We start from the raw sequence: 15,605 nt of genomic DNA on the forward strand, positions 1-15,605 counted from the left end.
TATCTTCAAATTCTTTCATCGTTTCTGATCCAATCAATAGGCGAACATAAAATTCTTTTAATCTATATTTATGTTTTTCTAAAAAACACTTCCAACGGTAAACTATTTTAATTAAATGAGAAATGTCAATTCAAATATAACATTGAGGTTACAACTCTTAGTTGTAACTCTAGTTACAAATCTATGTTACAACAATTATTATTAATTATTTTAAAACAACGTTCATTATACTCATGGCGGGAAATTCCGTTACATTGGTCCTAAAATTTTTTAGAGTAATCAGATACCTACTACTTCATGAGGTATTAATGCTCCATCGCGTATCCATTGTCCTAACCAAAAGTAAATACTTAATGTGTCTTGTTTTTCACTCACCATTTGAGTTACTGGAAGTTGGCAGTAGCTGTTGTTGAGAACAGCTTCTACAAAAATATGTGGCTTGATAATAAATTCATTGAAGAACGATGCAAATTTTTTATTATACTGCCAGTAGCATTTATACATAAAAGACTATACGAATTTTTTCTTGCTGTATTATAAAAAATTAGCTGATGTTGTGACCAATAATGTGCAAAAAACTTAACCGCACTTATTTTTTGTATAATCCCAGAAAGTGACGTATGTTTCAATTCAATTAGTGAGGTCAAAGCATCGTTTTTAGTTATCCCTAAAATATTATCCTTATACTCTTGTTTACATTTACGTAAAGTACCTTTATCATAAATATTGGAAGCCATAACGTCACAAAACTCCAAATCAGGATACTGCATTTCGCTCGATTAAATCTATATTTTATAAAAAATTCTTTAAAAAACTGTATTTATTGAAAAAATCTTTAAAAAATAATCTATATTTTATAAAAAATGCTTAAAAAATCTGTATTAGATAAAAAAAAATTAATAAAAAACTATATTTGATAATAAACTATTCAAAAAAATCATTAAAAAATGTGTATTTATATAAAAATCAATAAAAAACTTTATTTATTAAAAAAATCTTAAAAAATCAATAAAAAACCTGTTTATTAAAAAAATCTATATTTTATGGAACATTTTTTAAAAAATTATTAAAAAAATCTGTATTTGATAAAAAAATTAATAAAAAAATATATTTGATAATAACCTTTTAAAAAAATCTTAAAAAAATCAATAAAAAATCATTAAAAAATCAATAAAAAATCTGTATTTATTAATAAAATCTTTAAAAAATCAATAAAAAAACTTATATTTATAAAAAAAATCTTAAAAAAATCTATATTTTATAAAAAATTCTTTAAAAAATCAATAAAAAATGTGTATTTATTAAAAAAATCAGTATTTATTGAAAAAATCTTTAAAAAATAATCTATATTTTACAAAAAAATGCTTAAAAAATCATATTCTATCTAATCAGTATTAGATAAAAAAAAATTAATAAAAAACTATATTTGATAATAAATTATTCAAAAAAATCATTAAAAAATGTGTATTTATTAAAAAAATCTATATTTTATAAAAAATTCTTTAAAAAATCATATATCTGTATTTGAAAAAAAAAATCAATAAAAAAACTATATTTGATTGTAAACTATTAAAAAACCTATATTTATTAAAAAAATTCTTAAAAAAATCTATATTTTATAAAAAATCTGTATTTAATTTTAATCTTTTTTGATTTTGACTTTAGCATTCATTTGACTGTGGTAGTCAGCGATATTGCCTGTAATGGTACGGAATACTAGTTTGGACCTTTGAATAAAGCCGTAACGAGCACATCCAGCATGACACACGATAAGCCTACCTCCTTTTCCTGTTGGAACTTTCAATCTTTCAATTAGGTTAACCTCGTCAATATAAACGTTATGGCGATCATCCTTCATCTCACGCAACGGACACATTTCTCGAAGAAATTTACATCGAAGTGCCAAGATGTAATTTCTTTCCATCAAAAATGTACGGCCATCATTACACTTCTTATACTGCACAGAAAAAATGATTTAAATCAGAATGAAAAAGTTCTACACTTAAAACCTTTCAATTCTAAAACTAATATTTTGGTTTTTTTATAATTAACTCGATCAATAATTGAGGAAAAACCAATTGCAAGTTAATTTGTGTTCTTCGGAACTTTCTTGATATTGCATAACATTTTCACGATTTAGTATTTATGGTGAAAAAAGTTGAATATCCAACTTAAAAAAGTTCCCCTAAACAATTACATAAATCACGTTAGAACCTTTTCAGTCTGAGACGACGTTGTGTTAAATTTAATCTATTCTTATTTGGTGAATATTTTATTCTGCAAAAAAACAATGTGTAGACACGAGTTGGCCTCCCAACATAAACATAGATGGAGGCCTACAGGGAAAATCCCTTTTTCCCAATGGGCCTATCCACCCCTGGGCAGAATAGAATAGAATGAACGAAAATGTCATAATATTATTTAACGAAAATGTTTAACATGGTCATTTACGATAGGTAGTGCTATAAAAATAGAATCCATTTCACCGTATTATTGTCGTTCACCTGAAATCCAACGATTATGACGTTATCGGCTTTTACTCCGTTGTCCGATCGAGTCAGTCGAGATAATGACAATATTAATATGTATTTATGTCTGCACGCAACTAACTGACTGTGTACGATCAAATGTCTATTTTGATTTATATACGGCACCCACAATTTCGTTATGATATCTTTTTTCGTTGATGGTAAAGTATACTGTATACTCAATAGTCATATTATGACATATGTTTGTGTTTACACGGATTATTAATAATAAGAAATTCATCAATAATATCAATTTTTCCTGGGGGAGGGGGGGGGGGTTGAACCGGTCATTTTCCGCGCCAAAAAAATACAAATATATTAACGAGCCAATTTACTGGAAGAAAAACTTAACGCCGTGTCCATACTGTGTATTGAGAACCGCAACACAAACGAACTAGACTTTGACCACTTGATAAAAGATTTTTGTTGCTTATTGTTTAAATGCTTATAAAAAAATTGTGCCTATGTATTTTTAATATTTTTCAAATGCTATTGTAACAATGTATCAGGAGCATTGCATTACATTTTCACGCTTTTTTACGTTTTATTTTTTGTGCGCATTGCTTTGTATTTTGAATTATCCTTTTGCGATTTTACTTTTGTTTCATTTCCACGTAACACTATAAGCACCGTAGAACGTATTTCACCTTCCATGTAGAACGGTCATCGATAGAGCACGCTTTTCATGTGTGACTTGTGACTGCATGATTATAATTGAAGGGCTTGTTGCAACAACCAGAAAAATCCACTTTTTGAAGTTTTTCAGGACAGAGAAAATTATTTTTTAGTGACTAAATACTTGCTAAAATTAATTTTGTCATATTTTGTTTATTATTCTTTGTATAGGTAATTACTAATTATACACAATGATGTAAGCTTTGAATAAAGAAGTTTTTTTGGGGTATTATTTGTTTACCAAAGTTGAGGGGAGCATGGATTTATCTTGTTGTTGTGCCTAAGTATATTATATTTTATATTATTACTTAAGTAATTTATTTATTCATCCTATATAAGTTGCATTTTCAATGTTATTCTTATTTATAATTATTAATCAACATATTTAACATTAAAATAAGGAATAGTATTTAAATAAGGACATATCTGACATAAAATTTTGTATAAAAAACATTTTATACAGAAAAACATATTATTTTTGTTTTGTAAATTATGTCTTAAATCAGCAAAATAAATCATTTGTATCTTAGTTTATTACTGATTTATTACCTTCCTTATATTATATTATAATTTATAATACTTAAGTAATAATAACAATAAAAAAATATTAATTTCATACAAATAAAAAAACCAACAAAAAATATAGTAACAAAATAATAAGATACCTTTCTTTCTATTTTAAACAATACCTTAAAAAGTAATAACATATAAATATAGTTTATATACTCTGTTTGCAGAGAGGAAACGTCGCTGCCCAACGAAAATCGGTTCGTTCTGCGCATCTCCTCATGTCCACTCACCCATATCTGCCAGCGGCAGGACGCTACTGCCGACAGGAGTCGCTAGCATCGGCGTCGGTCGCCTATAAATTGTTGCGACGACCAGGCATCTTGAAAGGGGAAATAGAGCCTCGGCGAGCGAGCAGCCGTCAGTCAGCATGCGTAGAATCGGCGTGTTGTCTCGGCGAGGAGAGTATAGAACATGAACTGAAATAAAATATTTTGGTAAAATGTATTGCATTATCACATATTACAGTAGGAAATAATAAAAAATCGAAAATAATATTTTGAAGTCAGAATTTAAGTATTTCATATAAAATTGAAAATTTTAAGTTTAATTTTTTAATATTCATAGTCTGATAAACTGTATCATGGTTGGTTTCATTTTTCAGTTTCTTCAAAGTGTTCATAAAAGTATAAAACCATAATTGTTGAGAATGAACATATTTTGCAGCCAATTCAAGTACATATTTTAATTTTGCCACTTTAATACTAAGTTTTCCTTAATACAAATATGAGAGGTTCTCCATAGGATATTTCAATAAGGATAAGGATTTTTCTATTGTATAATGCTCTTTGACAGTTGAATTGGGAATAATAATACAAAACAAACCCTCTTTAGTGTTGAATTCCTATAGTAATCTCACTATCAAATATCAAAATTTATTATGTATGTTATCAATGTTATCATTATTATTATTATTACTATTATTGTTGTTGTTTTATTATCATAAGTACTGTTTCTTAGTTAGTACATTGTGGTTACTCGCTTAGACTTAGACACATGTCTTTTTGATTTATTTACGCTTCAATATAAGTTTATTATATCTATTAAATAGAATTCTTTTATTTGAATTAAATTTCTATTCAGCGAATTCAACAGGTTATGGGCCCAGGAACGCTGTTGGTCAAAGAATAGAATTTATTTGGATTTATTTGGATAAAAAGAATGGCTAGAAAAGAAGATAGATATGGATTACTCCATTTAATGGGAGTGACTTTGGAAACTGGATGTAGTGATCGCCGTGCAGGACACGTTGAACACTAATACAATAATTATTTAACGACGTCGCACGTTCGTCGTTGTCTTGAGTCGTGGATGAGAAAGATAGGTGATAATTATAAACACTTTTAGACTTTTTAACGATAACAATAATTTAACACTTTATTATTACAAATTCAAATACACAATAATTATAAGCACTGTCGTAAGCTTGTTAGACCTACGACGAGGGCTGACTATCTTCTGAGTAATGGTAGGCGCTCTACCCGTATTTATGTGGGTTCTAACAATGACGTACTAGTGGCGTGATAGCTATATTCTAATATTACTTCCCTAGTAATGTCGAATTGCATTATTGTGGAACTAGGTAAAACAACTTGTTGTTTTCACCTCTGATCTACACTTCCTGTTATATGCCTACATTACCTATTATAAATTATACTAAATGTATAATATCTACATGATATTGTTTAATATCATATTATAGCTGTGGGTATTAATACATCCCTAACATTGCTGAATTTCATTAATGTGTGACTAGCTATAACAACTTGTTGTTTTCGCCTTTGGCCTACGTTTCCTGTTATTTAGGCTTAATATATATTCCGTATTAATACCTACATTACTACAAATAAATTATACTGTATGTATAATATATTTATTTATATTATTTTATTTAAAACAATACTATAGCTTTTGGGTTTACTACATGGAGATTTTGGTTGGAAACAATACTAGAAGAGCATGGAGTGCTATATTGCATAACTGAAGGTAAACCAAGTAAGCAAGTTGAAGGGCAAGATTTTGACAAAGATGATCGAAAGGCTAAATCAATTCTTGTTCAATGTGTTGGTGATAGTCACTTGGGATATGTACGCGATGGTAAAAGCGCCAAAGAGAAGTTTGATAAATTGTTGTCAACGTTTGAACGCAAAGGCATTTCAAGTAGGTTGTTTTTACGAAAGAATTTGATGTTAAAATTTAAAGATAATGAACCGTTACAAGATTTTTTTTTATTATTTGATGAAATGGTAAGAAGTTTAAAGGCAGCTGGTGGAAACCTTGAGGAAGATGATGTGATATGTTATTTACTTTTATCAATGCCTCTTAAAAAGTATCAAAAAATATTACGTTCACTTCATTTTCAAAACAACGATGAATATGACCCCAATGATAGATTTTATAAAATCCGGCCATTTCTTAATAAAATACGTCGTAATTGTTTAATTCAAGAAGAAGGAAACCGTTATTCAATTGATGAAATGATGATTCCCTAAAAAGGAACCAAAGCTGGTTCTCGTAGGCAGTATATTAAGTCCAAACCCAAAAAGTGGGGCTTTAAGTTTTTTATAAGGGCTGGAATTAATGGTCAAGTATTTGACATATTGCCATATGGTGGAGAAAGCACATTTGCTGATATTCAATTTACTGAATATGAAAACAAATATTTTGGTTTGGGTGGAAAGGTAATTCTTGTTCTAGCTTCCACGATACCAAGAAAACCTCTTTCAGTTATATACTATGACAACTTCTTTACATCACCGGAACTTATTCATCACTTGAGAAAAAAATATGGTATTCTTAGTCTAGGTACAGTACAGCAAAATCGCCTGAGAAATTGCCCACTATTAGACGAAAAAAAGTTAAAAAAAAAAAGGTCGAGGAAGTTACTCTGCAAAATGTGATAGGAAAAAAAAAGTCATGGTTGTCAAATGGTTTGACAATAAATCTGTTTGTTTAGCGAGTAGTTATGTTGGAGTACATCCATTGTCAACTACAAGAAGATATAATAAAACTACGAAGTCTAGAGTAGATGTGTCTATGCCTCAAATTGTAAAACATTATAATTCGCACATGGGTGGTGTTGACCTCGCTGATATGCTTATTGCAATTTATTGCACGAACATGAAAACACATAAGTGGTATTTAAATATTTTTTCCCAATTGTTAGATATGTGTGTCAATAATGCTTGGCTCCAATATCGTAAGGACTGCGTGGAATTAAAAGAAAAAAAGGTTATGTGCCTAAAAGAATTTAGAATAAATGTTGCGATTGCTCTGACTTCTAAAAACAAGCCAAAAGTTGGGAGAAAATCTAAAGAAATGTGTATACCAGAGAATATAAAGATAAAAAGAAAATTGTACCACGACCAATAGATGATGTTAGACTTGACCGTTATGACCATATACCTATTGTCGGCATAAAAGGAAGATGCAGAATGTGCAAGATTGGTCAAACAACATTTTCATGTGACAAGTGTGATTCGAGACTATGCATCACAACAAAAAGAAATTGTTTTAAAAGTTTTCATGAGCAAAAATAAGTTAAATAAGTATTATATTATATTGAATGTTTTCTGTTAAAAGTTATTTTATTTTAATTAATTTTGTTATTTTAAATATTTTTTAAATTGTATTAATATTAATATACCTATATATTATATATCAAGTTTCCAGAGGACATGGAAAATTTTAATTTTAATTTTAAATTTATATATTGTTTTTAATTTTACAGACATTTTTATAATATTACCTAAGTCAAAAGGATGACCTGAATAATTTTTAAACACAATAAATAGTTCCTATAGTGGTCTCAATCAACCGTTATTAATTATTAATTGAAATTATGAAAATATTTCAAATCTATTTTAAATAATATGATAAGAAATAGGTTATTTCTCGTACTAATTAAGATTAAAAAAACTATAAATCTAAATTTAGAATAATAAAATTAGATGAATAAAATTAAAATATTGATTTATTCGCTATATACGTATACATGAAAATAATAACCTTATCTTGGCAATGTATCCTTAAAGATACAGGAACTACAATATCGATTTCTGGCAATGTATCTTTTAAGATACAATTGATAACTTTGAACTTTCAAGTCCAAAATTTTTTTTGATAACATTTTTGAATTCAGCGGCCATAAATTAGTTTAAAAATATCTACTTTCAAATTTTCATTCTAATATTTTGATGCTTGCCAAGTTAAGGGTTAAGATGTTTATGTCTTTTAGTGCTAGCTGAGAAAAAAACGTATAGTGTAGAAGTGTAGAAAAAAAATGACATCTTAAAATACTAGCATCACAACTATGCACAAGAAATATGTTTAATCTGTGAGCTTGGCATGGTATGAAAAGAATCATATGTGTTCCATTTATTCTACCTGACATACTACTAGCATAATCATAAGATTAGAAAGCAATATTATCTACAGGTAAACTATTTTCAGCCAAAACTTCATACATTTTTTCCGTAAAATTTGTTTTATCTTTTGCCTGGCATACTTCTAATAGACTTTTTGATACATCCCCTTAGGTATCTATGTAAAGTACACAAACTAACAATTGATCACTTCGTGAAATATCCAGGGTGCTATCTGCCATAACAGAGTATATACCAGCATGTGTGGCATATTTTATAATTATTTCTTTACATCATCAGTTAATAACTTAATAAATTCGTTTAAAAAATCATGACTAAGGTATATAGTTTTATGATTTCGAAACGATTTTTCATTCAACCATCTTTTCATCACCGGTGAATGTCGAGATAACAGCAAGAATTTTGAAAATTTTAAACTAACAAAAACTAAAATTATTAAATTAAATTGGTTTTTTTATTACATATCTATAAAACAATCCGGTAAATGTTTCTATTATATGATCACGACAAATTAATCTCGCAAAGTTCGTACAAACTGGTTTGTGTAGCCACAAATTGCTTTTCCTATCTTTGGCCCTTTCACAAAATGCACATCTCCCTGATGCTCGAACTCGCTGACTGGTACCAGCAGCTTCATTAGTTTTCGTACCGTATTGTTTTAGTCTTAACTTAATGGTCTTGGGCAATACATCTATTGTCAAGCGATATTTTAACTGTTCTTCCATCAATTGTCGAGACAAAGTTTTCAAGAAATTTAGGCGTGACATTTTAATATTTGTATTTTCTTGAAAGATTATTTGTGAATTAAGTCCAGCAATATTCAGTATTGAATAAAATACAGTTAGTGGCCATCGACAACTTTTTCGGGCAACTGTATAATTTTCGGTTTTTTTGTCCATGGTGTCTACTGCACCTTTGGTGCAGTTATAAAAAGTGATTATTTCTGGTTTTTTTATTTCTTTTGTGCTTTCATCAATCGTTGAGCTGTGATGCATAGTAGACAATAGCAAAACAATTTTATTTTTTTTAGGGGTAGGTATATGAGACGATTGTAACTTTATTTTCACTAAAACCAAAATAAGACGTGTAAATAGGACGACTTTTTGTAGATGTAAATTCAATTGGAAGCTGTCGTTTGTTTTTTCGAATTGTTCCTACTAGAGTAAGTTTGTAATTATTGAATAGGTCAATTGCAAGTGGTACACTAGTGAACCAATTATCAGTTGTAATATTGCGTCCAGTATTTCTAATTGGTTGTACTAACCGTTTCACTACACTTGATGCTGAGTTATCAAGTTTGAATGGACCACTTGGCTGAACTCCAGCGTATATCTCCAAGTTACTTGTATAGACATTTATGGCATCACATACAGCAAAAATTTTAATACCATATTTCGCTGGTTTGTTAGGAATATACATTTTAAAACTACAACGGCCTCGAAAAGCTTGTAGTTTTTCATCGATTGTTATATATTCCGAAACTGAATATGCGTTCTTACAATTATCAACAAAATGTTCAAATACCCACCTTATGTGTGTTATTTTATCCACCTTAGTTCTTTCATCTCTACCACGAATATCATCAAAACGAATACATCTTAGTAAAAATTGAAAACGCTTTTCGGACATCACACATGGTAACAATTCAGCTCAGAGTCCGTCAGTTTTCCACAAATCTAATGTACTTCGATTTCCACCTTTGATAGCGCCTAAACACAAATTATTACAAGTAAAACTTTTGTCCTAGGAAAATACGAATTATCACAAATATTATTAATATTAATAATTATAATGTTAGGATAAATATGTTATAATTACCTATAATGTACAAGCAACCGATTAGTGTTTTTATTTCACGATTGTTGGTATCCAAGGCATCGCGATCTCGAGCAAAGTTAGAACGGACTTTAGCGATATATATATTTGTACATTTTACAATTGTTTCAATTATTGGATTGGAAAAAATATTTCCCAAGATTCTATTTCTGATTTCGCATTTTTGGCCACACCTTTTACGCCAGATTTTTCAGTTACTAAATTTTGTTGAATAGTGCGAATATTTTGATTAGGTTTCTTACGAAACCATTTGGTACCATCTTTGCCAACGAAATATTTAACTCTCATACTCAAAGGGACATCATCATCTGATTCATTATAACTGTTGTCGAAGTCCTTCTCGTTTACCATTATTTCATCACGTTCATGATCGTATTCTAAATCATAGACAGATTGATCCGAGTCGGTATCATGGTCAGATTGATTATCATTTTCAACGATCGTCACCACTAGATTCACCTCCCTAAACTTCAATAATTTGGTCAGTTTCTTCTAAATAGAACTCAATACGTCTTTTTTCAAAATCATCCATGTCTAATGCAAATAACGAACAACACGTGCGTACTGTAAAACTAAACTGTAATACTACTAATACGAACTACGAACTAATACAAAAACCATAACACAACTACGCGCGTGGGGTAAATAATTGCCGGATTCGGGTTTCACCTGTAACGGCTGACCGTAGCGGCGACACTAATGACAAAATAATGGTGGAATTATTTGATAACTATTGACAAACTAAATTTAGGAAGGTATATGAAGTCATTAAGTGATATCTTTTAAGATAACGATGGTATTGCGATAGTAAACTTGTCTTGGGTCATTATTTACCCCACGCGCGTTATCAAAGAATAATAAAAAAATCATAATTTAAAAGATCTATAATTTACAAAATATTAATAACATTTTTTCGATAAGTTTTACAACAAATCCTTATTAAATTAAAATTTATTAAAATTCTGTTTGATAAAAAATCAATGAAATATCTGTAGGTATATTATTCAAAATTAATAGAAGTCGATTTTTGATAAATAAAATTTTCAACAGATTTTTTATTGATTTTTTAAGAAACACGATTTTTATTAATATTTTTAACTTTACTTTAATAAAATGTAATTATAAAAAAATTCTGTTTGATAAAAAATCTACAAAAAAATCTGTATATTATACAAAATTAACCAAAAAAATGCATTTTTAACAAAAAGTTCGTACTTCATAAAAAATGGTTTCTTGTCGATTTTTTAACATATTTTTTATTACATTTTTGTTATTGATTTTTCATCACACTGATTTTTATTGAATTAAAATATTAAAAAATTCTGCTGAATAAAAGAAAATTAATAAAAAGATCCAAAATTAATAAAAAATATCTATATTTGATAAAAAAAATGCAAACCTTATAAAAAAAAATGAAATTGAATTAAAATCTATTTGATGAAAAATTCATATAAAATAAATCGTTACTTGATAAAAATACTAATAAAAATCGTAACCAGAAATTCCCAAGTGAAAGGATAAAAATAATGGTTCAGATTTTAAAGTATGATTAAATATTAAAAATTTATAAATATATTTATATTTTAATTTCTTAATTTTAAACAGCATAAACATAGGTAGGTAGGTAGTCATTATTATTTTAATTTAAAGGTTTTAGAAGACAGTCTAAATTGGCTTGATGAATGGGAAAGTTATTTTGACAGTAAAAATATTACACAAGATGAATTTTTAACTAGAAGTACGTCTGAAGGGCTCCGTGTAACAATTAAATCAACTCTTGAATTATCCAAATATTTATTAAATGATTGTGGTTTCAAATATGTTCTTACCAATAAAATGAACCAAGACCATATAGTGGTAATTCTGGGAAATATACTACTATTATTATAGTGTAATAAATCATTGATTTTATATTTATCATGGTTTTTAGCAATTTTTTGGAACTGTTGGACAAACTACTTGGCCTAAATGAGCATCCAACAACACCAACATTTCTTTAAGTTTATAAATTGCTTTCCATCTATATTCATTCTATATTGAAGCCACCCAAAACGGGTAACTGTCAAATTTTGGATTCTAATTCACCTAAAGTGACATATAGTGATCTAAAAGTAATATTCAATGTGACAGTCAGAAAGACAAGTAATAATTAATAAATTAAAAGAAATATTAGATTCACTTGTATAAGAAGAAAATCGGGATTCTATAGATAATGTCTTATTACAAGATCATAATTATAGTACTGAAATACAATCAACTGCTAAGGACTGTGTAATTTATAACATATTATGCGGATACTTATGTAGAATAGTAAAAAAATATACAAAATGTGATAAATGTTTATTGGCTTTAAAAGGTAAAATGATTTACTAATATTTAAAATCTAAATTTATATATCTAATAAAATATCGATCATATTCTTATAGGAACAGGTACACAATCACAGGCTTCACTTACAAATATAAAATCTAAGGGTTTTCTTGTGCATCCCAATTTTAAATTATTTAAATTGACATCAGTCATTGAAGAAGGATTGAATAAATTTGTTACCACGTCCAATGTTTTCAATAATACTGTTGATTACGTTATAGAAAATTATCCAGAAATGCTTAAATTTCTGTTTTGAGCATAAATCTGAAATTATGGCAGTTATTTTCCAAAATTACATTGTTATGAGAATATAGCAGTATACTATAACTCATAATAGAAAATTAAAGAAAAATAGCTCTTACAAAAAAAAGGTCTCAAAACTTCAATCTTCATAATTAAAATTATGTTATATTTGAAATTATTAAATACAAAACCTATTAGTTAAATGTGAATTAGAGTTGTATTGTAATATTGTTGTAAGTCTATTTAAATACCTATTTGGCAATGTTCCAAAATTGAAAATGTAACAGGTAGTTACAGATGTAACAACTTACGTCACAGAATGAAAATAGAAATAATCCTGTGGTTTAAGCATTACAAATTTAATTTAATTTAATTTGACATAAGTTACAGACTTACATAGTACATTAGTACATTAGTACATTACCTAGTTATTATAGTACCTACAATTTACAATTATTTGGATTTAAAAATATTCGTAATATTTTATAGTAAGCACTATATAGGCTCCCCGAGTCTCACAGTAGCCACTTTCACGCACGGCGCCAAGGGGTGGCAAGGTGGGGCTCTAGACCCCCAGAAAACAGGTCAGCCCCCTCGCCAGCCCCCCCACTGAAAAATATGTACGATATAATAAAGTCACAATATATTATTTAAATAAAAGCCACATCAAAGAATTTATGAAATATTCCTTTTTGGCTTTTTAGTTTTTAAAAATTTTTAATTTATGAAATACTTTTGTATTTTCTAAAACTTGTGTATTAGGTTTTTGCCGTTATAAAAACTGATATAAATATGTAATAATATTAATATTTTATACGGGCATGCAACGCGGCATATCAATGCGTCAACATGTAACGCCTGACTTACAGTCTATTTTTAAATAGGTATAAAATAAATAATAATATTAAAAATAGATTATTACATTTTATAATCCTATGATTGTATAATATTTGTTATATGCAACCGATTATTATTGTGTTTTATTTTTAAAGCATCTGGGAGATTTTATTAGATTATTACATGACGTAATTTTAGAATTATTTCTTATGTGTATATTCGATACGTATACGCTTACACACTACACAGTGTATACTGAATAAGACATCAGTGTATTTGAGTGTCGTGTACTCGTGTGCGTTAACGTTAATTCGTCGTGTGCTTTTTAAAAAAATTGTTTTTGTTTGATTTATATTACTTATAAGACAGTAGTAAAGTGAGAAAAATTGATTCGTTTTTTGGACCAAGTTCATATGCAATAAAGGCAGAGACAGAAACCACAACAAATAAAAAACTTAAAGTCGATGCAACAGAAAATGAGGAATGGGAAGTACAAAGCAATTTTGACAGTAGTGTTGGTACTGATTATCATTCATCAGATTCAGATGATTGTCAACAGTTAAAGGATCTACAAGAAATAAAAAACCTTGATCCAGAATGACTAGAACCTTTATATTAAAAACAGGTAACTGAGATTCAAATAGAAAACGTAACTAAAATAGGACCTAGTGATTAGTGATATTATTACCTTTATTGAGTAGTGAGTACTAATTACTTGATGAAAATAAACAAATAAACGTATCCCAATCCCAAATCATTGCATTAAAGATGATTGAAACAAATTCATCTGTTCATTACTAAACACATCCTTTAATTTATATTTATGAAATGTAGGTAAGTAAAAGAAACATAATTGTTCATTCACAAAGGTATGTAATATTAAAGTCATTTAAGTCATTTAAAGTCATTTAATTATGAATATAGTTGTTGAAAGTCTGTGATTAAACATTTTCTTACATATTACATAAGGTACAAAAAAAATATTTGACATTATTCTTAAAACATTTTTAACTATTCAAAAGTTTGTATATATTATCTGTTTAGACGTTTAAAGCATACAATATAAAACGTATGTACTAAATAGCTAATAGCTATATTATGTTACATGATAGGTACGAAAATATTTATATTTCATTTAAATAACCTCAGCATTTGTTGAAACAATTTTAGCCCATGTAAAAAAAATATTTGCCCCACTCTGCCCCCTCCCCCCTGGAAAAAAATTCTAGTGCCGTGCCTGGTAACTTTATTTAATGTATAGTACTATAAAAATATTTTTTATAATATTATTAAATAAATGTATAATATATATATAATTGCTTAGTAGATGGCATTAGTGTTGACAAGATCAAGTACCTATCCCCGTACACTGCCCACTCTTTATCATTTTATGGACATGATTAAATGTTTGTGTCCAGTCCTGTATATCTTAGTCCGTGATTATAAGGAAATGTTGCTGTTATGAGAATGAAACAATATTCACGTATATCCAACCAAAAGCAAGTAAAAAATCACGCAAAAAAACAAAGCTTTCTAAATTGGTAACAACGTTGTGACCCTATGTGCAAAATCTAGTTACATATTACATATCTATCACCAAGCCCGGATTAAGACATTGTGAGGCCCAGGGGCCAAAGTTTTAAATGCGGCCCCTGTACAAAAAAAAAACCGAATATATTATTTATATACGATATACCTACCTATTATAATAAATATAAATAAGTACATAGTAATAAATGATGAATAATTATTATTTTATTTATAATTTATAATTGCAAGTTTTTTTTCCTCGCTTTTGTTTGACAAAATTCTTTAATAACTGTTTCATTATCAATTGTTTGGAGAATGTCATTTTCTAATGCCAATATCATAAGCGCAGTCAAATTTTCTTGTTTTAATGTTGACCTGTATTTGTTCTTTACTCTATTTAGTTTTGAAAAAGCTTTTTCGGCTCAACAATTTGAACTTGGTATAGTTAAATAAATTTTAAGTGCAATATATAAATTGGGAAAGACATAAATTAATTCATTTTCATTAAACCATTTCCAAAGACCAATTATACTAAAATGTTCATGGTCTTCAATTGATGGTTTGCATAAGGAAAAATATTCTTGAAACTGTTTGATTTCATTTTTTATGTAACTATCTACATCTTCCTTGTAGG

General features: G+C 28.2%; 2 protein-coding genes across 2 annotated transcripts; both read right to left on the minus strand.

Moving 5' to 3' along the window:
* Positions 1 to 8,595: 8,595 nt before the first annotated feature.
* Positions 8,596 to 9,150, minus strand: LOC100165330 (piggyBac transposable element-derived protein 4-like). The gene has a single exon (XM_008180532.1). The coding sequence runs from the start codon at positions 9,148 to 9,150 to the stop codon at positions 8,596 to 8,598; it is 555 nt and encodes a 184-aa protein (XP_008178754.1).
* A 31-nt stretch (positions 9,151 to 9,181) lies between these two features.
* LOC103307966 lies at positions 9,182 to 9,784 on the minus strand. Its single transcript, XM_008180522.1, has one exon. It carries the CDS (start codon positions 9,782 to 9,784, stop codon positions 9,182 to 9,184), a length of 603 nt encoding a protein of 200 aa, XP_008178744.1.
* Between the last annotated feature and the right edge of the window lie 5,821 nt (positions 9,785 to 15,605).

This window comes from Acyrthosiphon pisum, chromosome X (assembly GCF_005508785.2).
Source record: "Acyrthosiphon pisum isolate AL4f chromosome X, pea_aphid_22Mar2018_4r6ur, whole genome shotgun sequence".
Lineage (NCBI taxonomy): Eukaryota > Metazoa > Arthropoda > Insecta > Hemiptera > Aphididae > Acyrthosiphon > Acyrthosiphon pisum.